At 49.0% G+C, this 21,769-nt stretch overlaps 1 protein-coding gene across 1 annotated transcript in view; it reads right to left on the bottom strand.

Annotated features, from left to right (window-relative positions):
- The window catches only part of LOC139693568 (homeobox protein cut-like), a 441,104-nt gene that overhangs the window by 210,263 nt on the left and 209,072 nt on the right, over positions 1-21,769 (bottom strand). The window contains exon 2 of the mRNA XM_071591776.1: positions 242-553. Coding sequence (XP_071447877.1) covers positions 242-553 — 312 coding nt within the window. The remainder of the gene's footprint in view (positions 1-241; positions 554-21,769) is intronic.

Genomic DNA, 21,769 nt, shown 5'->3' with positions numbered 1-21,769 from the left:
GAATTTTGAATCAAGCTTTGCCGAGTCCTGATGAATAACGTGAAGTTCCGTGTCGTTCGCATCCATTTATCATAAATACGTTCTAATCTTCTTGGGAAATGACTGCATAGATACATTTTGGGTATTCACCTATTGCTAATCTATATTCGCGCTGTAGATATCAACCTGGCTGTCATGACTGGTAAGTTTCCCAGCGACAGCGTTTGACATGGATTGTCCCAACAAGTGCAATGTCACTTACCTCCTTCTCCTTGGCGGCCAATTCCGCCTCCAGCGACGACCTGGAGAGGAGCCCCATGGCGTGCTCCACGTCCCCGGGCGCCCCTCCGGAGGGAGGCGCGGCTCCGGGCGTGGGAGACGTTGCCGATCCGCCGGAGGAAGCCGAGGCGGCGGCCGTGGGCGTCCCGGAACCGGGACACCCCTTCTGGTGTTGCCCTCCGAGGATTTGCTGCTGCTGTAGGATGTGAGCTTTCTCCGCCATCTGCAGGCTTTGGTTGGCGGCCGCCAGCTGCTCCTTCAAGGCGCTCACCTCCTTCTCAGCAAGGGTGGCGCGCTGAAAATGGGGGAAGGGGGGAAGAGAGGAAGTCGGTTATTATCCACGGTAGAATAACGTTAGTTTCTAACAAAGTTTCACAGAATGGATCGTGTCACCTATCATTATTTCCCCCTCTGCACTCATTTGTGTCAAAAACCTTACTTACTCCACCATATCACTTAATTAACGCTAAATTACTAGAGGAAACAGAGAGCTAATAAAAATGATGGAAGTGAACAGGGGAAGGATGACACTAAGAAGAGAGGCACAAAATATATTGTTGAGTATAATGCTGCGCTTTATTCACCTTGCCTTTCAGCTTTTAGCACTGCAAATACGGCATATATTCAGCATTCAATATTTTTCTTTAAATCACAAATTAAAAGGAAAAAAACACATCACATAATATGCACAGTGAGAACTCAGGCAAATTAGACATGCGATCAGGTATCAAAAACAGAAAATATTTTACGACAGACATCTCCCCTTATTTTAGTTGAGAAACACACTCGTAAGAATAAACATATTGTTTGGATACCCGCGACGTGATGAAAACATTTTTCTTATCCATTTTTCATATTTTCAAGGAAACTTAAAAAAAAATCCTCGGAAGATTCCATCAACTCCCCTCCGCCTGTCCATTGCGTGTGTTTTCATTAGCCAACCACGCCGCCCCTCAAAAACCCCAATGCCTCCATATTAATGGCTCCCCTCATGCACGAAATGGCGAGCGGTGTGACACGAGAAGAGCCAAGAACAGATGGTTTGATCGTGCGTCAAACGCGGAGTGTACAAAAAAAGCAACAGGGCGAAGAGTCGAAAGATGGGGAAAATAGATGAAGGGGGTGAGAACGAAATCGAACTAATGGGTTTCCAACTAATTCAAGTCAACAGAAACTTGGTTAACTGCCAATTTCTTCGGTTTCGGAGATCCCAGTTGCACTTCAGGGAAGAGGGAAGGTGGGTCTGTATGCTTGGTGATAGGAGGGGCAAGGGGAGGAGAGGATGCGAAGGAAAGAGGGGGAGGGAATAGACGCATCCACGTGATTAACAATTGGATTCTACTCGAGGATGGATGGGAGACTGGAGGAATGCGGCATGCGGAATCGTTTGGAGTTACTGCGGGAGTTCTGTATGCTTCAACCGATGGTCTACGGTACGGAGGAGGGTAATGGGTTGGCGAAAGGTAAGGAAAGAAAAACAGGACCGGGTTATCGCGGGGCGATTCCGAAAGAAGACACCCCTACTCCCCGCCCCGCGGCCGTGAAAGTAGACGGGGAGGGATGAGGGGGCCAGGGGATGAAACGAACTTTCGGATGCAGCTTTTAAGGACGTCTGTACTACCGGGAGTGAGTGGTGCTAAGGCGCGAGAAAGAGGGAAGGGGGACGAAGGGAAGACACTAGGGGGACGAACCACGGGGCGGTGGCGGGGGAGTGAGAGGGGAAGATGTTCTGTGAAAGAAGAAATTACGGGTTTCCGGGGTTATGAGGAGGAATTAAAGGGAGTTGGGGCGGGGGAGGTTCCCGAGGGCGAAAATGAGTCCGACTGCCATTCGAGAATTTCCTGCGAGGACTAACGAAGAAGAGGTGACGACAGATATACGGAATGGCTCCGGCATGAAGAGGGGAGTGATGGAGGGAGGATGATATTAAAAGGGAATGGAGAGATGAGGAAAGAGATGCAAGAGGACGAATGACCGAGGATGCGAAGAAGAGAGAAGGGGGGAAGGTGATTCGGATCGGCGAGAGGCCACCGGAATGGGTGCGTGCAAAAGACGACAATGGGTCTTTCGCGTGCAAAAACCTGGAACCCTGAAAGATACACACGAACACACAGAAAGCAACGACTTAAATAAAACGCACGGACCGCCTGAACGGCGGGAGGCAAAAGAAGTGTATATGCTCGTGAGTACGAGTGTGTGTGTGTATGTATCTGTAGATGCAAGTACGCTTTAAGAAGGGGTGGGGGGGGTGTGAGGGATAACAACGGCGATTACGAGCGCACGGCGGCTCCCGCTCAACGACGTGGAAATGACGGCGCGTCATCTCATGGGGGCGCTCGCTGGATATGCAGTCGCGGGAATGGTGGAGGTGAAAGGCTGAAGCGGGAGGGAAAGGAGTTGCAAGGGAGACACGGGAGGGAATGAGCGTTCAGGAGAGAGGGTTGTAAGGGAGGGGCACCCTAAAAGTGGGAATTCCGTGCCAAGGCAAGGGGCGGAAAATTAAACAGTAAAAGGAAGAGCTGGGCAATAAGAAAAGGAGAGCGAGACGGGGGAAAGAGGAGGGGGGGGTGAGAAGGTGGAGAAAGGGGGTTCGGAGACAGAGTGAGACATTGCAGCCACACCGTGCAGATGAGTGACGAGGCAGCGTTTTAATGAATTTACCGTTCGACTGGCAATGATGGGCGAGGATAAACTCGAGGGGGTTGAGGCATTCATGACGAGGGAAAATGAAATATTAAAAAAAAATACAACTTGTCAGTACAGTAATGATGGGGAAATAAACACATAAATGTGATGGGAATAGCGAACTTGGAGCCACATTAGAAAGAAAACGTTCTTCAAATTATCTCGATTGATCCTTCTATTATTCTACGAGTAAGGTACCCGCAAAAAACCAAACACGATGATTCTGGAAATGAATCCCTGAGTATCCTTCAGCTCATTTAAGTGAATAAAATCCTTAATGAGAGTAATATTAACACATCACATAAAAATTTACTGGGAAGACTAGAGATCATAATAGAAAATAAAATTGAAACGAAATACGTGCATGCTCTCCGGCACAAACTATACCCAACAAAGCCATCGCGATCGAGGGTCTGCGGTAGAGGGATACCGATCAATGAAAAGAAAGAATGACAAGAGGGCAAAATGATAGCATTCAATAGACGAGTATTACGCTCGAGTCCGCAAGCGAAAGCGAAGATTGAAGGGGAGGGAGCAAGGCGCCCGTCTGAGAGGGCAGTGTGATGGCTGGGAAAATCGAGAAGAGCAAAACAGACAAAAGAGTTCTTAGCTGAATGTTCGGGTTAAGTTTGAAATGAATCGGTGCGGGGAGGGCCGATTTCGGCGGATGGGTGGGCGGAATAGTGGGAGGCGAGGGCGAAGAAGTCAGCGAAGGGCGGAATTAAGAGGTGAGGATGGTGAGGGGATTTGAATCGCGTCCGCAGAAGAAATGATGGGCCCGCGGGAGAGACAACTGGATTGGAGTTCCGCGGTGATACCGCGCCAGTCTTCTCTACTCCCAAGGCAGTGACGACCAATTACTTTGTCGTCAGTTACCACAGTGAGCCATTCAGTTCGATAAACGTCCACCCAATAGAACCAATTTAAATCCGCACTAGCCGATAAATCCAAGAAAGTTACAATGCAACAATTTCAATGCGTAAAATTCATTCACCGTGACCGGGAAGAAGTTGGTTCAAGTATTTGCTCCCATTACTCACGCTATGAAATTTGAAACTTATTTCATCCGTATTTATCCACCAAGATCCTGGTGTAAATGTATCTAAAAAATATCAGCGAACTCACTGGATTACTTCATTTCAAGCGATTCAAATTTTATGGATGGTATGCAACACAGGAACAACTCTGTTATAATAATACAAATCCAGAAAATATTCACATTGTTAATGTGGGCGGTTCAAGTCAAATGGATTTTTAAAACATGATAACGCGAAGGTTTGGATTCGGAAGCAAAAGAGGAAGAAAAAATGAGGGTAGATGGTTGAAGCAGATATATCCACATTCATTACACCCTCTGTATTGCCTTTTCCAGATTATGAAATGCGCGATACACGCCGATTCCGCCTTAGCATTCATAACGAAGGCCCTATCAACCGATGTAAGAGTCTCTACCTTGATTTCTCCAAAGGATACGCCCATCTACGATCCAAGATGAGAAGGAAAGGCAGGGAGATTCTTCGAAAGTATGTCTTTAGATCCGCTAACGAAAGATTAGAAATTTGCTCTACCTGAAAACTCAGAACACGAGGCATGGCCATAATCTTCTTAATGGCTAGTGTGGGAGGAATGGTGAGAAAAACTGTATTAAAATCATATACACTAATCGATTAAAAAATAAACTAGATGAATCTTTGTTGTAATGAATAATTTCTAGCAGTAATACAGCTACAGTGAGAGCTGAGCACGGGGAAGCAGTAAATTCTTAGGAATACGAACGTTTTCATCTAGAAATGAAAAACAACCCCAATGAGTTTAAAAGACGCGTTCTTGTCCACAAAGCAATAGGATTCTTGGAGGAGTCTGCGAGAAAACAACCAATCTTAAGTGTACAAACATGAAGGAGGCACCGACATTTATAGAATCCCATCCATCGAAGGGTTTCAGAAATACCGATTGCTGTTGGCCAAAGGGGATGAGATGAACGGGGGGAGGAATGGGGTGCTCGAGAGAGGGACGGCCAGGGGGTTGGGGGTAGAGGAGGAAGATCCGCGTGGCGACGAGATGCAAATGTCGGTACAGAATGGGAGGGGGAGGCAAAGGAGCGGCAGGCTTAAGGGGGGAAGGAAGGGGTGATGAGCATAACACGAAAGGCTTCCGAGAGATGGCTCCGCTGCAGACTCGGGAGGAGGAGATGATCTCCTTGAGAAAGCATAGGGAGCGAGGAAGGTAGACGGGGGGGAGAAAGAGAGAGACAGAGAAGGGAGCGGGATGGACGGAAGGAGGAGGCTAAGAAGGAGCCAGAAGATAAGGCACGGGTAGGAGAGGGTAGCGTGGGGGGGAGGGGGGAATGGCATGGGTTTCGTCCTAGGGTTTACATTCAAAGGGAATTTTAATAAGGGTTAGTCTGAGCGAGCGTGTGTTCGGTTGTATCGTGATGATGGCTTTGGGGGAGGGGAAAGGGGTTGATAGACGGGGAGGATGAGGGGGACGGAGGGGAGGGCGGGGGCCGAGGGCTGGTGCCAAGGGAGGCGTATCCTGGGACTCCCTTGGGCCAAGCAAACGATGCACATCGAGGAATCCCAAAATTCCTTGGCAACTGTGAGCTCACACAAATATCACGACCGTAAAACAGCTACAGGCTTTATATCGACGGCCTAAAATCGCACTACATTCTTGATTCTTTTAAAATTAAGTCTGCTTCGGAGGAATACTACCTTGATCAAAAAGTTCCCGGAATAACCACCGTGTGGCGCTCCCATCGTTCCGATTTGAGTTCTGTTTTTTTTGTTAAATTGGTACATCTGTTGTTGATATTCCCTTTAAATCTTAGTGTCATAACTTGACATTTCCAAAAGTTACGGTCGGTTTTCGGTGTCCATCAGTGCTTCCTGCGATTTTTCCATTACTTCCTCTCGGCTGCTAAAACGCGTTCCCCGTAATGGTTTTTTAACTCGATTGAACAGAAAGAAGTCACAGGGAGCCAAATCAGGTGAATTCGGTGGCTGCTGGATGGTATTTGTTGCATTTTTCGTCAAAAAATTACGAATAATGATAGCACTGTGCGACGGTGCGTTATCATGGTGCAAAATCCACGAGTTTTCTGCCCACATTTCTGGTCTCTTTCGGCGAATTGCTTCACGCAAACGTCTCATAACGCCCAAATAATACTCTTTGTTTACTGTCTGGCCTTCTGGCAAAAATTCATGATGCACTACACCGTTGTAATCCATGAAAACCGCCTTCTTTTTTGACTGAAAACGACGTGGTTTTTTTGGTCTCGGCTCATTTGGTGAACGCCATTCACTTGCCTGATGTCTGGATTGCGTGTCGTACTCATAAACCCACGTCTCGTCTCCAGTAATGATCCTTTTGATGAATGTGGGATCGGATTCAGCCTCGCAAATCATGTCTTTTGCGACGTCAACACGGTCTCTTTTTTGCATGAAATTGAGGTCTTTTGGAACCAACTTTGCTGCTACACGACGGAAACCCAAATCATTAACCACAATGTCTTGGGCGGATCCATAGGCAATGTTCAAGTCCTCCGCTATTTCTCTGATGGTTAATTTGCGGTTATTGACCAACATTTCTTTTACTTTATCAATTTTTTCACCGACTTTCGATGTCGATGGTCTGCCACTGCGTTCATCATCTTCGATTGACTCACGACCACTTCTGAACCGCTCGTGCCACTGGTAAACGACCGTTTTTTTTAGAGAATCGTTGCCGAAACACTTTTCCAACATTTCCAACGTCCGTGCGCCACTAAATCCGTTTTTTACGCAAAATTTAATACAAGTTCGTTGTTGCAAATTTAAATCCATTTCTGCAATTGTAAAAAATCGCCAACACACACAGAGATAGATGTACTCTTGGCTACGTAACTTTTGCAAATGTCAAGTTATGACACTAAGATTTAAAGGGAATATCAACAACAGATGTACCAATTTAACAAAAAAAACAGAACTCAAATCGGAACGATGGGAGCGCCACACGGTGGTTATTCCGGGAACTTTTTGTTCAAGGTAGTATGTGAGTATGAGTAGGCGATGGCGATGCAGTACTAGGGCCCTGAAAGTTCTGATGGTTGTGCTAACAAATTGGAGTTTCACACCCCCCGAAAGAAATGCCAAAGCGGCGAATAATGAAAGATGTACGTTTTACAATGGGGAATAAAAAACATTCCCCCGACTCTATGGTTTAATGAGCAACAATAAGTGTGACACATATATCCACGATCATATCATACGAATAAACTCATCTCTTAGGATTCTCTTCTTCTTTCCAGTAAGGAAAGGCTGTATCGACCATTGGAAATAGACAACAAAGTTCATTACCAAGCAAGGGGGACGGATGAAACTCACTCCTAGCTGAAATCGATTTTTAGGCATCTACTCAGTCTGGTGGTCTTATTTATTTGCGCTGAGGAGTCTCTTAAGGCATTTCTTCCCGGGGAGACATATGTCTTGAACATTTTATCTTAAAATTGCATTCACTGTTTGGTGTCGGAGGAAAAATTACATTCTTCTGTAGGAATCGTATCCATAGAATCGCTGAGATGGTGGGAAAATCGCAGGGGGGGGGGATTTGAAAGATACAGCTCAAACCGCATATCGACTCTTGTCGTCGCACTACGAAAAAAACAGAATCACCATACTAGTTGTGCTACCAAATGATGCTATGAGCCCGTCCGTTGTGAAAAATATGGTGTCGCTAGTAACAGTCGAGTCGACAAGAAAGAAGAAAGGTGGGAGGGTGGATGGAGACCATCATTTTGGGAGGAGGTCGAGGATAAAGAAGCAGTGGGTGAAGAAAGGCTTGCAGAGCTGGAGATTTGCAAACACATTTCACGGGTCGAGAGGGACGGATGACTCCGCGGCCGCAAGGTCAACTCCACCGCTGCACTTGCAGGGAGGGAAGGCAGGCGTTAGGGTGGTGAAAGATTCATCAAAGTCCGCGACGAAACGAAAAATGTGATTCCTGATCCTTGCCTTTCGATCTGCCCTCCGGTTGACATCCGTCTCCGTGGCATTTCACCTTTAGCCCATCCCTTCCGTGGAGCAGTAAATTAACCATTTTTGCCTTTAAGATCACGCCTGGATGTTCGGGGGAGGGGGGTGTGTGTGTGTGTGGCGGAGGAACCCTTAAGCGCGACCGTGATCAAAATCCACCACCACAATCCAGGATGACGTGGATTCACGGCTCGATGCCCGAGTGCGTCTCACCTGAATTCAGTCGGCGGTCATAGAAATCGAAAGCACGGAACAATGAGGAAAAAAACAAAGCCGAATGCGTGATAATCTCTCTCCTTTCTAACCGAACAGGTAGAGCGATAGGGAGCATGATTGAGTGAAATTGAATACTCCACGAGGGACCCAAAATTATTTCTATTCACTCGATAAAAATAAAATAACCCAGCGAGCAGGCAAAGGTTTCACGACTCTTATTTTATTATTATTGGTCATCGGATCCGAACGGTGGCGTCGGCGCATTCAGGAGCCCGAGCATTCGATAATTTCTGAATGAAGCAAAAAAATAAAAAAAAGAAACAAAAGTGAATAAAAGATACGAAAACTCCACCGCGCTTTGACTGTCCACACGGGAGTACTTTTTTTTCCCGGGGGAAGCACCCGAAAAAACCACCCTTTTGTGTCTCTCCATCCCGAAATCGCCCACATCCTCCCTTCGCGAGCCTATTGAGCACACTTAAAAGGGCGGAATGAATGTTTGGAAATGTTTTTGATGAATGAGTAACGGCTTTCCCATTGGATCTCGCACGGGGAGATGACGTTGCGGAGTGGGGGAGGGTAGGGGGGGTTTGAAGGTGGAAGGGGTGGCGTGGGTGGACATGGAAAAAGGAGGGGAGGGAGAATATGCGGTCGCCTCTAACCGGATATCCGGTGGACAAGAGTCAAACCGAAAGCTTCGCAGCTTCCGTTGTTAATAAAAAAATAAATGAAAAGCGAAATGCAGCAGCGATTGAAGTATCGGCCCCGGTTAAACCACTCCCCCCCCTCCCCACTCTGCCTACCTCCCTCACGCCTTGGCCGTACTCCGCCCGTTCCGAACACACACCCACACGCCGACATGGTTGCAACGCGATTTTCAAACAATGGAATCGTCAAATCGTTGCGGCCGCTTTCCCGCCCCTCCCCTATCCTCCCCGCCGTTATGCCGGACTAGTAAACTGGAAATGGTATATGGAGGCGGGGAAGGAGACAGAGAGAGAGAGAGAGAGGTTTGGCGTTTGTACGCAGGGCGGGGCGAAAAATTGAATGCATCCATCCGCACCCGTAGATTTTGATTTTCTGGAACCACAAATTTGCAAAGACATTAAGGCGAAATTATATGGGATCAAATAAGCGTCGAAGGGAGTCCCGCGAAATTCGGTTCCAAATGAAAATCGTACCTTCCCTTGCATGTGGGTGTCTGTGTATTATTTTTAACAGCGCTAATATTATAGTTTTCGGTGAATTGAGTCCTTAATGAAATCGTCCTCCGGGATGTGAAACTGGGTAACGGATCGAGTACGCCACCGCAACACTTGGCGGCGAACTTAATTGACGCGGAAGAAGAAATGGTGCGGCAGGGACGAGCCAGTGTTCCACGGACGTGGCGTATTGGATACCAAGCAAGCGAGAAACCAAACTCCCTACACATAAAGCTTGAAACTTCGGCTTGAACATGACCAACGTCCGCATATAACTAGAATGAACGAAATCATTTGGTGCCACGAATTTAAATAATATGCGATTAAACATGAAGGATGAGTTAAAAACACATTTTGCACTACACAATCAGGTGCATTAACGTATTTATAAAATAGAGTCGAATGAATATGTTTATCGATGGCTCCCAAAACTTGATCCATTAGCGAAACGAGGTCACAGGAATGCTCCCGAGGCTAGCGGACCCGCCTCTGTGGTCACAGTAACTTCATCAACCGATCACAATATCGGGCAGAGACTTTAGCTTAGAGTCACGTCCAAAATAATTTGGGAAACATTTGCGTGAGCTATCTTTGTGGTGGGCGCTATCGCCGTATTTGGAGATGGGCGCGGGGGAGCGATGTTATGTGTAGCGAATGCAACAATCAATCCGCGTGAACTCTACACAAACCCCCGCATCAGGCTTTCACCCCGAATGTCTTTTCAATTTCCGTGTCTCGCTCCACTAGGGCCGCCTTCCTCTCCACCCGAAGTCCCCCTCCCTCCTCCCGATGACGACCAACCGGCCCCGATAACGACGAGCAGCCAGCGATTGTGACTCTCACCGTGCCCTCGTTGTTACCGCTGATTCCGACCGCCATCCCCACTCTCCCGGCATACAAGCACCTTGTAGCACCTCCTTCCGTGAGCACTTGTCGCCGAGGTGCACATCGCTACACCACAGGTTTATTGTTCGCACGGCCGATGCCCATACGGGGATAATTGACGCCGTCGTATATACGTTTTCATTCCAACTCCCCTCCTCCCCTACCTTCAAAGCAATATATTCTCCCGTCTTAGCGCTCATCCACGCCACTTTCCCAGCATCCATCCACGCCACTTTCCCAGCATCCATCCACGCGAATTAATTTCTTTAGTCTTCGGCTCAAGTTCGGGAGCGTCGAGCACTCCTTTGCTCGCGGCGAAGAGGGAGGTACTCATCCTTTGTCATGGGAAGGGCAAGTGACGAGAAGGATGAAAAAAGAGGGAGAGATCTTCTTTTTAGTGCACCATGCACTTGCCTTTCATTTATTTCCATTTTACATCGAAATTCCGGGCATATTGATGATGCCTCTGCCGAAAGATACGGAAGTAATCAATTCATGCAATGCACCACCACGCTGCGCAGGTAGCGGCGTCGCTCCTTTGCGATAAGCAAAAGCGGCGGGGGTATATCCATAACAATTCGTTCCCTACAAACTTACTTCGAGAGGCTTTCATAAACCCCAAGTACTCCACTACCGTGCTCCGAAACGGATGTCTCTCGGGTGCCTTTGCGAGGAAATAAATCCTTCCGAGGCGCACGAAAGGAAGAATTCACGCTTTGAAAGCGTCGAAACGTCCTAATCTTCCAACACTTAATGCTGAGCGGAAGCCGATAATTTATGTTATATCTTCGATGAATTTTTTCGTCACGGAGAGATTGGAGCGCTGACACTTAAAATGCCACGTCTCTTTCTTTTTGGCTATTGTCGCCGTCGAAAACGTCTAGCGTAGAATAACAATAATTTTTGCCAAAGCAGCCAATTACATATGGAGACGTAAGGCGTCTTATCTTCTCAGTAACACGTAATGCATGGGGAGGGAGAAAGAAAAGAGCTCGCTAAGTAATAATGAAAGAGGTCACAGCATTTGAACCGCTCCTCAAAAACCTTGGATGAATCTCTCGCTTGCATGCCCCTGAGATAAGGCGAATAGATTTCCATATCTTGGACGAGGATCGCCATTTGCCTCGGCGAATGAGTTTACGAGACTTGTAGGGAGAAAGTCAAAAAGGCCAGCCGCGCGGGATCGCTTATTACTTCTTTTCACGAGCATAAATCAGGGAAAGTGACGTAAAAGGAACACGCGGATGTACGCATCAGTGCGGGTTGGGAAATGTGACGATGATGGGTTTTAAAAATCAAAACTCGGAATCAGTCAGTCCTTTGGGGATGCGTTTCGAAACACTATTTCAATGGAATACACAAAATTAAACTTTGAATGGGCTTGCGAAATAAGTTCATGGCTCACGATTTTATATTCTATATATGTAAGATGTGGGGATGAGAAAACAGCGGACGTTTGAAAAAATTAATTTCATCCGTCACTCGAATTTTCGCCTCATGCTCCACAGTTATCACTTATAATTAGTGGTCAACATCATCCAATTATCTCATCATGTTCAAATCGATCTGATCGACATAGGAAAACCCTTGTTGAGCTTTGATGGCGGTTAATTGTATTTATGATAGCATCTGATTATATCTGCGATTACAGTCTTGAAGTTTTATTTTTATATTTCCTTCCCTCATTGTGATTTACATTCGTAAAAACTAAGTAGGCGGAGACTTGTTTCTATATCACCCTCAACGCAGCAACTTCAAACGGGCCATTAGCGTGTAAAAATAATATACCATCTGATAATTTATCACGTTCGAAAGAATGACATACTATGGACGAGAAATGCCTGCACTCACACACAGACACACACACATACACTAACACGTACACGCATCTCGATTTGGCTCCGTTTCGCCGATGAATAATTGCAGTTCCGTCAATTCCCAAAAATATTCAAAACAAGCACATGCCCAAATCACATTAAATTTCTGCAGTCGCCGCTTGCCGCACAGAATTCCGCGTTTAACGGTCGCCCGCCCGCATGGACGGACGGACGACGAGAAAATGCAAGCTGTTCACTTTCATCTGACGAGCAGTAAACTTACGCACGGAGCGCGGCGGCGCTTTTGTTTTTCGCGCGACATTCTGCATCAGTTTTATTTTCGCTGCCCGCTCCGATCTCCTCTCCCCATCCACGATGACGAGCAGCGGTTTGAAAGGGGTAGCCCGATCCATATCCACCCTTCTCCAAAACCCCCCCACGCCCCTCCCCAATGGGAATTGACCGACTACGGACGTCGGACCGAACGCGAGAGCGCCCATTGAGAGGGAGCGAGAGACAGAGAGAGCGCACTGGGTGTTTCGGAAACATCATTTCGTGCGAATTAATTCCACTCGAGTTGAGCCACACCCTGCATGAAATCACCGACACCAAACTGGGCGCGCATAGACCCTCTTCCCCCGTACCATCCCCTCCCCCCTCCATATTTGCACCCCTCCCTCGGCTCGTAGCGCAACCGAGGGGTGGGGAGGGCGGGTGCGGAGGCAGCATGGAGCGCACAATGGCTTATATGGCGCACGGGCTGGGAGAATGATAGAGCGAGGGGGAGAGGGAGGGAGAGACGCGACTGCATGCAGGCCAATATAAAGGGATGGAGAGAGAGAGAGAGGGGGGGGGAGGGTGCAAATATGGGTGGGGAGGGACGGGAGAAAGCGTGTGCGTTCGTGGGGGGACAAGGGGGTGGGAGAGTTGTGCACGCGGCGATCATCGGTCGAAATTGGCACCCTACGGCAATGGCACAGGTTTCGAATCCCCCCACCGGTCCACGACCCTTCCCCACTCACGAGGAGCGCTCCCGGGCCATATGAACGCACTCCGGGCCACCCGCGATGCATTCGGGACTTCCTTCCTTCCTTCCGTGCCCCCATCCCCCTGACCTTCCCTCCCACCCTGCTCGTTACTCCCACTCCCCCAACCCCCTACCTTTCACTCAGTCCCCTTCGTAACTCCTTCCCCTCCCAGTGACAACCGTCCCCACCCACACGGACCCCATGCGCGGCCGCCGTCGAATATCGCCGCCCAATATGCATGCGCCCGTGGACACGCTCTGTTCGCGATGCATTCGGGGCCATCTTCCATTGTGTTGGCCGACCGGGGACCTCCCACCGACCCCTCTGCCTCCCCCGCCATCGGCACCCCCCCCCCCGCACCTCCTTCCCGATCCACCCCGTCTCCCCCACCCTCCTAAAATTTGACAATGGACCCCCTCTCATTTCCCTCCCCCTCAGTCCCGCCCGATGAGGATAGAAAGAACGTCTTCGCGTTTGGCGACACCCGGTTATGTGGACGTGGTTCGAGACCCGACGTCGACTGGAGCAGAGCATCCGTTGGCCCCTCTGGCGAGGGAAAATATCGCGTGGGTGGGCCTGTTGAATGGTTTGGTGGGAGAGAGAGAGGGGGGGAGGGAGATGGAATGGGTGGGAGGTATCCCCCTCGGAAGACGTGAGTGGGCTCGGCTGAACCGGTGGCCGTGATGGCTTTCGTTCTCCCGACTGCGGATTTCCACGCCGCCTGCGGAGACGGATGGAGAGAGAGGGAGAGAGATGGGTAACTCGCCTCGGAGAGGCATTAGTATTTCGGGTGCATTGCGCGGTCAATTGCGGGCTGCATGGAGACCCATTTACATATTTCGCATCATTGATGGAGCGGGATAGGTGATGAGGGGGTGTGGCCGGGGGTGGGGGAAATCGTTGACTACATAAACCAGAGTCACCATGTGGGAGGAGATGCAGCGTCAATGCAGTCGAAACTAATGCGTGAAATTTTACGGAAAATATATATTCTTTATTTTTTGCCGACTCGAACCTGAGACATACATTGAGTGACACATTCACACACAAATAAGGACAAAATTTTAGATTTGTTAAAGTAAGATTTGTAATAGCTAAGACTTGCTCTACAAAAAGTCCAATGAATACACTACTGTAGCTTAAGAACTAGTGGAGTCGACGAAAACGGAGGAATCATTTCTCAAACAACTTAATTGCTAACGAAAGGAACAGGTATTCACCACCGCTAGTGTTGATGTGTTACGGAAACAAAGAAAAAGTTACCAAAACTACAAGCTTAAAAAATCTGATTATTTTCCTGGTGAATAATATACAATAAAAGAGAATGGTATCTCCATGGTTCACGATACCAAACACACTCTAGGTGCTGAAAATCGACAAGACAAAAGAATAATTGGTGAGATTCGAAGGTAGCCCAGGGCCTTCCGGTATCTGCTATCTGGCAGATCTCCATGCCGGAATGTCTCGCTCAAAAACCGTATCTGTCTTCAATTCCTACCCACTCTCTACGCTTCAGCCATTTCAAAATTTAATTCATATGTAGCAGAGAGGCTAATTAAGGCATTAATAATGATTATTAACACTCACAGGTGGAAGAGAGAAAAGTGAAGAAATGGGATTGATGGCCCATCGCCCACGCACGACAGAGTGGGAGGTAGGCTCCTTTGAAGAAAATTTCGAGGTGTCAACGGGAAGAGTGTGCACGATCGGCCTGGTTCGGTGGAGTGGGAGGGGAGGAGAAGTGGTGGAGGAAGGGAGGGGACGCCGCCTGACTTAAAAATAACCTCCTCCAGAATATATATCCCCCATCCAGGCCAATTGATGCGAATTCCACGCGAGCCTTCGGAGGACGAGGAGAGAGGGAGAGAGGTGGAGGAGGAGGACGCGTCCGGAGTCGGAAGAAATATTGCGGACCTCTCCGAGAGACCCCAGAAAGGATGTCGAGTAGCCCGCACCAAGGGCCTGCCCGTTTGTGGGGGTGGAGGATGGGCACCGAAGGGGGGGGGCATCCAACCCTTTCCTCCACGCACACACCCACCCCAGGAAGGCCTGAAAGGGCGAGAGGGTGGCAGAGAAAGGACGACCGGAGGGCGGAACGAAGAAAATATTAGAGCCCGTGATGGAGGGCTGCGGTGGAGGGGAATGGGGGATTGTGGGGGAGGGGGGTTGGACTGAGCGTGGAATGTCGCGAACTTAACCGACTGGCGCCTATTTATGCGCTTCTATTGGCCGGAAGCACGACTATAAGCCAACCTCGCACACACACGCACACATGAACATACAAACGCGGACGCATGTGCACCGGGTCCCTTCAACCTTCCTACTGCACCCGAACCTTTTCCACCCCCTCCCTCCCCATTCCGGGTCGCGATTATCCCTCCGCTCACCAACACGGGGAAGCTGCCGACACAATTCGCCCCGAGCTCTTCCTCATATTCTCCCCGCCTCACATCACCGCCCCACCAACCTCCCAACGACTCCCGTATTCCCGATCCTCCTCCCCCCTTCCCGCCCCCCATTCCCCTCTACCGCACTTCAACGACCCTTCATTCTCCCTCTCTCCTCCCGTCATTACGGCGAATTCGCGCGACGACCGGCAGATGACGGCTACGAGACAACAATAACTGCAATGCAACGGGGTATATCGGTGAAGGGGATTTGGGAGGGGAGAGGGGGGAGAGGTACGTAAAGGGAGGGTGCAGTCGCGAGAGAGTGCCAGAGATGTATCAGCAAATCTATCCCCACGCCACTCTGTCCTTCCCCCTCCCTCCCCACCCCTAACACAGAGTGATAAAGAAAACGACCGCCGTTCGAAACCTGTATGCGAATTAAGCCATCGGTGGGGCGAGGAATAGGGGAGCGAAGGAGCGTGTTGAACCCCAGGCGACGAAGGGGCGGAGGAAAAAAACAGATGGTCGTAGCATGTATCGCACTCTCATCGATCTTTCCCTTTAGATAACAATCTCTTCACTCATTTGTAAAAAAAAACGAATTGAAAGGGAGAGGGGGAAGGGAAGAGGCACGAGGAAGATACGACTGGACGACATCTGTTCGAGCCGTTCGAGAGCGCGGGGTCCGCGCAGTGGGTATTAACTCCCCGGCGGAGGGCGCGGGAGGGCCGGCCCGCTGCCGGGGGCGTATCGACGGGGCGTTAATAAAAACGACGTCGGGAACTCTCATCGTCCAAAGTCGGTACGGGTGGCGGTCCCGGTATGACGAAAAGGAAAGAGTGAGGCACAGGCGAGCGGGCAAACGAATTCGCACACACAAGCGCACACGCTCCCACACGGGTTACGCCACGAATGACATGAGATGGCATACGCGCCCGCGTCGACTGACGCGGGGACGTCAGGAGGGGGAGGGGGGTGCTCGGGCGGGGAAGGACGAGACGGGAAAACGATGCGGTGCATGACGGGACGTGCGGTGGGGGGTACCAAGTTTGAGGGGGAGGGAGCTTCAGGAGGTTCAACCGCTCGCTTTCGACCCCGGGACCAAAACTCTCGCGCGCTCCGAAAACCACCCTACCCCTTTCCGATTATTTCCCTCCCTCAAATCCTCTCTCTCACCAGAATCCTCGACGTTTCGAACCGCCACTCCTCCACCTCTTCCTCCACCCTGCCCAAAACACACACACAAGTACATTCGGACGACCGGAGCCTGAGAGATGGGAGGCTCGGGGCCAAAAGCGGTCCGGGAGGACTGCGGAAGCTGTGTCACAATGGAGGAATTTCCGCAGACAGTGAGAGAGAGAGAGGGTGGAGCGGGGCAGAGCGGGACCCCTGAGCGAAGGGCGAAGCAATTCATTGAGAAGACGCTACTTTCGGCGGAGGACAATGCGGGCCGCCGCAAACGCCCGGCCCATCCATCCCATCCCAACCTCCTCCCTCGCGGGCAGAGGGGCACCTCTCCCCGCCCACCCTCGGACACTCTCCCACCCGCAACCCCCCTCACCCTCTCCCCGACACAATCCCCGCACCGCACCCGACCCACACCCCTTTCCTTGGTGGTCACACGACGGCGAAGCCAACCAGGACAGCGTCAAGAGCAGCCGGCCGTGACGTAAGCCGGGAATAGGTGGGCACCACGACGGTAGGGGGGTCGGAGGGAAGGGATTCGAGAGAGAGAGAGAGAAATGGGAGGTGTTTTGGAATGATGTGGGAGGTAGGGGGAGGCAATAAGCGAGGAGAATTGTGGGATTGAACGCCTGGGAGGTGACTATGGGAAGGGGGGGATTACGAATGGGTTGGGGGAAGGGGCGCGGGGAACACAAATGATCGGAAATTGAAGGAATGCGGTGCGGCGCACGGGGTTGGAAGGATTTCGGGGCGAGGGTGAAGGATGGGGGTGGGGGGGAGAGGCCCAAATGGCAGAGTTGCGGAGAAAGGGAGAGGCGCTATGACAGGCGGATGGGGAGGCGGAGTGGAGAGGTATATCCAGTTCAGGGATGTGTGAGAAAGCTTTTGTGCTCGGGGGGGTTGACAATCAACGTGACAACCTCGTACGAACAATGGGGGACAAGTACTTAACGCAACGATTGCCACAACAGAGACGTACAGCGCACATTTCTATTTTCGCTGTTTTGGGAACGACTTTCCTTGAGAAACGGCGCATGCACCCTGTCTGTTCTCTTGGGTATTACAGTTGATAAATTGCGGGGATAGACCCACAATCTATCTATAATGTGAACGCGGCTCACCACGGATTTTCTGCAATCTCAACCTTTATACACACCCATTGACATTTTAATCATCCTGAATAGGCGTTATGAATCTCGCATTGAAAATATCACAGTAATTAGTTCTTGGAGATCTGTAAATTACTACAATCCGAGAGGATTCCGATTGACAAAAAATATACACTTCTCCATCTCAATTCGGGTATTCCTGCGTACTTAATCCAATTTAATTTTATTCCGAAAAAATGGTAAAACCAGGAAGAAATGTATAATTTTTTATCTGATCTATTAGCTCCGGGAAAAAAACCATGAATTTATACCCGCGTAGGTAATGATTCATGAATTAATTGCGAGAAGACTTGACACCATGCCTGAAAAAGAACTACAATCGAAATGGGAAGACTATGCGGATTTGCCAATTCAAATAATTAATTACATGTACGACTGCCGGTGATAAATCCTCGGTATACGCATGTACTCTATGTGAACCAGTATGCTTAATAATATTCAATCTATTTTAAGTCTATCGCTAGGAATATCGACGGGCCGTCCCCCAAGCCCTGTCTCATGCCTCAAACTCGAACAGGTTGGCGGTAAATGGGAGGTCGAAACAAGAGTTAGGGAAGGAGAAAGACAAACCAAAGAGGATAAGATGGGACTGGATGATGTTGACGCATCCTTTTAGCGCCTTGTTTGCCCGGCGGCGGCGGCGCGGGGAGCCCAAGGAGGGTTCGACCCTCGGAGGGGGCGGGGCCCGCGGAGGAAGGAAGTCGTCTGGGGCGGGAGGGCGCGGGGGAGGAAGAGGACAATAATCCCTGGGAGTACGTCGGGTCGACTCGCCTCTCGTGAGCGAGCCTCGTCGACACCTCACGGCAAACATTCAATGGAGTTCAAATGAAAAAAGGACGGGGGTGGGATGTGGTTTCTCCCTGATGGGGAGGGGACTGAACGGCTCGTTGTGGGTTGGGAAAAGGAGAAGAGGGATCGCGAAGGGGTCGCTGGAGAGAGAAGAGGAGGCGGGTTGCTGGGGACGGAGGGTTGACGGCGTCGCAATCGAGGGATTTCTGACGCAATGACACGGACGCAAATAACTGCGAGCTCACCGATACCCCTTTACGCTCGCGTTGAGAATTAATGCGTGGGATGGATCGTGCTACTTTCAACGGAGCAACACCGTGGTGGGATTTCTTGTAATTCCTTGAGTGAGCCTCGCTCGTACATGAAGCTACCCGATAAAAACAATTAAGTTTTTCAGATAACCCGAATGAAATTCAATATTCATAGAATTGAAAATTTCAAGGTATTCGTGGTATTCAAATTATCATATCACGCACACCATTGATTTTGAACAGGAAAACAACTCTCTTGACCCATTTTCCTTTTTGACCATTAACTTCAGAATACAATAATCTTTACGGAAAATTGCTAAATTAGTACAAAGCAAACATACCATTACCGTATTCCCAAAGGCCTTAATCTGCAAATCACCAATGCTTAACCTAAACTATTCAAGTGGATACTAATGAAGAAGTTCTAATTTTATGACAAGGCTCACGCAAACGTCAACTTAAGTAATACAACATCGGAATCGAAGGCTTGAAACCGAAGAATAACGCATATAGGTGTGGAGGTCAGAGGAAAACTGGATTTTTTTATCATAAAGATAAATAACTCAACGAGCCAACCTAAGCGTAAAATAAATAAAAATGAGGGCAACAAAAAACAACCCAGTTTACTGCGGGCGAGAGTTCATCCTTTTGAGGCATTTTGCGCAACAAATCGCCTCCCATAGAACCCGGGGTGAAATCCTCCCGGTGACTTTCGGAAATCATGCATCACCGCATCAATTCGCCTGACGGATAAAGAGTGGAAAAGCGATAAACAATATGAAGACATTAATCGGCCAGTTAAAAAACCACGCGCGGCCACTGAATCGCTATGGGCGACAGATTTTTTAAAAGAGAGAGAGAGAGGAAAAAACCCGCGGAAAGAAATTATGTATCGAGCGGAATCGAAAGGATTGTCTCCCAACCAATTCATTCCCGGATCGGAAAATTTTTTTCTCTTTTTTTTCCCCGCCACAAATTCCCCATCGATTCATATTTTCTTCGGGGGATGGGGGAAAGGAAGAGGGAATGGACAGGTGTGGGCGGGGGCTTTGGGCGTAGGGAGGTGTGTCCATTTATGCCTTTCAATCCGTCACGGCAGAGGAGCGATTTTCAATTTTTCCATTCTCTCGCTCTCCCCCCCCCCCCCCTCGAGGAATTACGGGAAGAGTGGGAGAAGTGGCCAGTAGGGTGAGGGCGCACCGATCGCAGCCCTGGAGCGGCGTGCGTGGGAAGGGGAGCCGAGACGCGCGAGGCAGGATGCCGTGACAAAGAGGACACGAGCATCTCGTCATCGTATTTCACTGAACCGCCGCCGATGTTTTTACGGCTCTTTGAAAAATAAAACGGCGGGAGGGGGTTGCTGTGGGAGCACAGGGGGGAGAAGAAAAATACCACCGTGACCACAAAAGTGAAACAAATGAACCGCAAGCCTCCACCTTCCCACAAATATACATTCACGCACGCCAAACTTAAAGCCTCTCTCCGTATCTCTCTCTGGAGATACCCATCATCTCCTTCTGGATATACACCTCAGGTTACACCTCCTCTCACAGCATCATTAATACGGCAAATACCTGAAGCCCCCACCCTACGCATTCATATTTTGAAATTAAAATGATACCATAAAAGTGACTGCCACGACGATCATCACGTGTTTCATATGTGACACCGGCGCTTACTACTAAGTAATTCCTCTATTACTTGCATGAAGAACGGTTGCAAACGTGGCACAGCCAAAGTGTAGTCAAGCGGGATAAATCGGTGCCTTTGATAAGCGACCGCGCAGAAAAGGATGGGCTCAGAAGAAGGAAAAATCCATGGAATAGAAAATGAAAAAGAATGAAAAATCTGCATCATTTCAAAATTTGCATTGATTTCTCAGTTACTTATAAAGGGCACCGTAGTCGAGTGATTTTTGCTCGCGGGAAAATTTGCATAATTCCCTAGAACTGAACGTCAATTTAAGCAACAGCCTCTATATTTCTTAAAGATATATCGCTTGCTGCTTAATGAAGCATTTGTTTTCTTAAGAGTACGGGAGATATATTGCTTCTAGCCCTTTCCTTAGTGCTCTTGTTGGAAACACGAAGGATATTTAGGACTCAGACCAGGTAATCTATTTCTTTGAAACGAATCCCACGTTGCCGCATTCTCGCGAGAATGCACAGTTGTTTACTCAGTAGAGGCCATACCAATTTAAATAGGAAATTGCTAGTAAGAAGAAACTACAATTTAAACAGAACCTTAAATTAATCTCGCCATTTTCTCTCTGCTGACTCGTTCTTGAGCATAAGTTTGTTCAGAAAGTCCTACAAAGGATACATTTTTTAAAATCCAACATCGTTCGAATACGCTTGAAAAATAAAGAAATCATTAACCTCGATAGTTGGATGCAAATGCAATAGGTGGTCAAGGCTAAAAAAATGATATTTTTCGCGAAAATTAGGACCAAGTTATGAAAACGACCATTTTGGGCGTGATATTGTTTTAAATCTTCAGACGGAAACGTTTTTTCTACCTGCGTTCAAATTCTCGAGCTCACAGCCGAGACACACAGCTCAACTGGTGAATTTAATCGCATCATTTCTGGGCATACGTTCTCACATTCTACAGAACGCATCGGCGGCCGGCTGCGTAAATTCCTAACCTGAGTCACTCTTCACCCCTTCCCCACAGAAAACGAGGATCAAGACCCACGGGCGGGACGCAGAAGTGCACGCAAAATGAGAAGACGGCCAAGGAAAAGAGAACGTTCGGTGGCTGAGGAGATATTTAAAAAAAGGGGGGGACGGCGGAGTAGAGTGAGAGAGTTCGAAGTGTCCCACCCTTGGTGAGGATTGTCAGGAGGGGAGGAGGGCAGGGAAGAGGGCGTGTTGGGGAGG

The sequence above is a fragment of the Hetaerina americana genome, unplaced genomic scaffold (assembly GCF_022747635.1).
Source record: "Hetaerina americana unplaced genomic scaffold, ioHetAmer1.1.p SCAF_5, whole genome shotgun sequence".
NCBI classification, from domain to species: Eukaryota; Metazoa; Arthropoda; class Insecta; order Odonata; family Calopterygidae; genus Hetaerina; species Hetaerina americana.
Note: the sequence above shows the minus strand (reverse complement) of the source record. Positions and strands in the feature narration are given on the sequence as shown.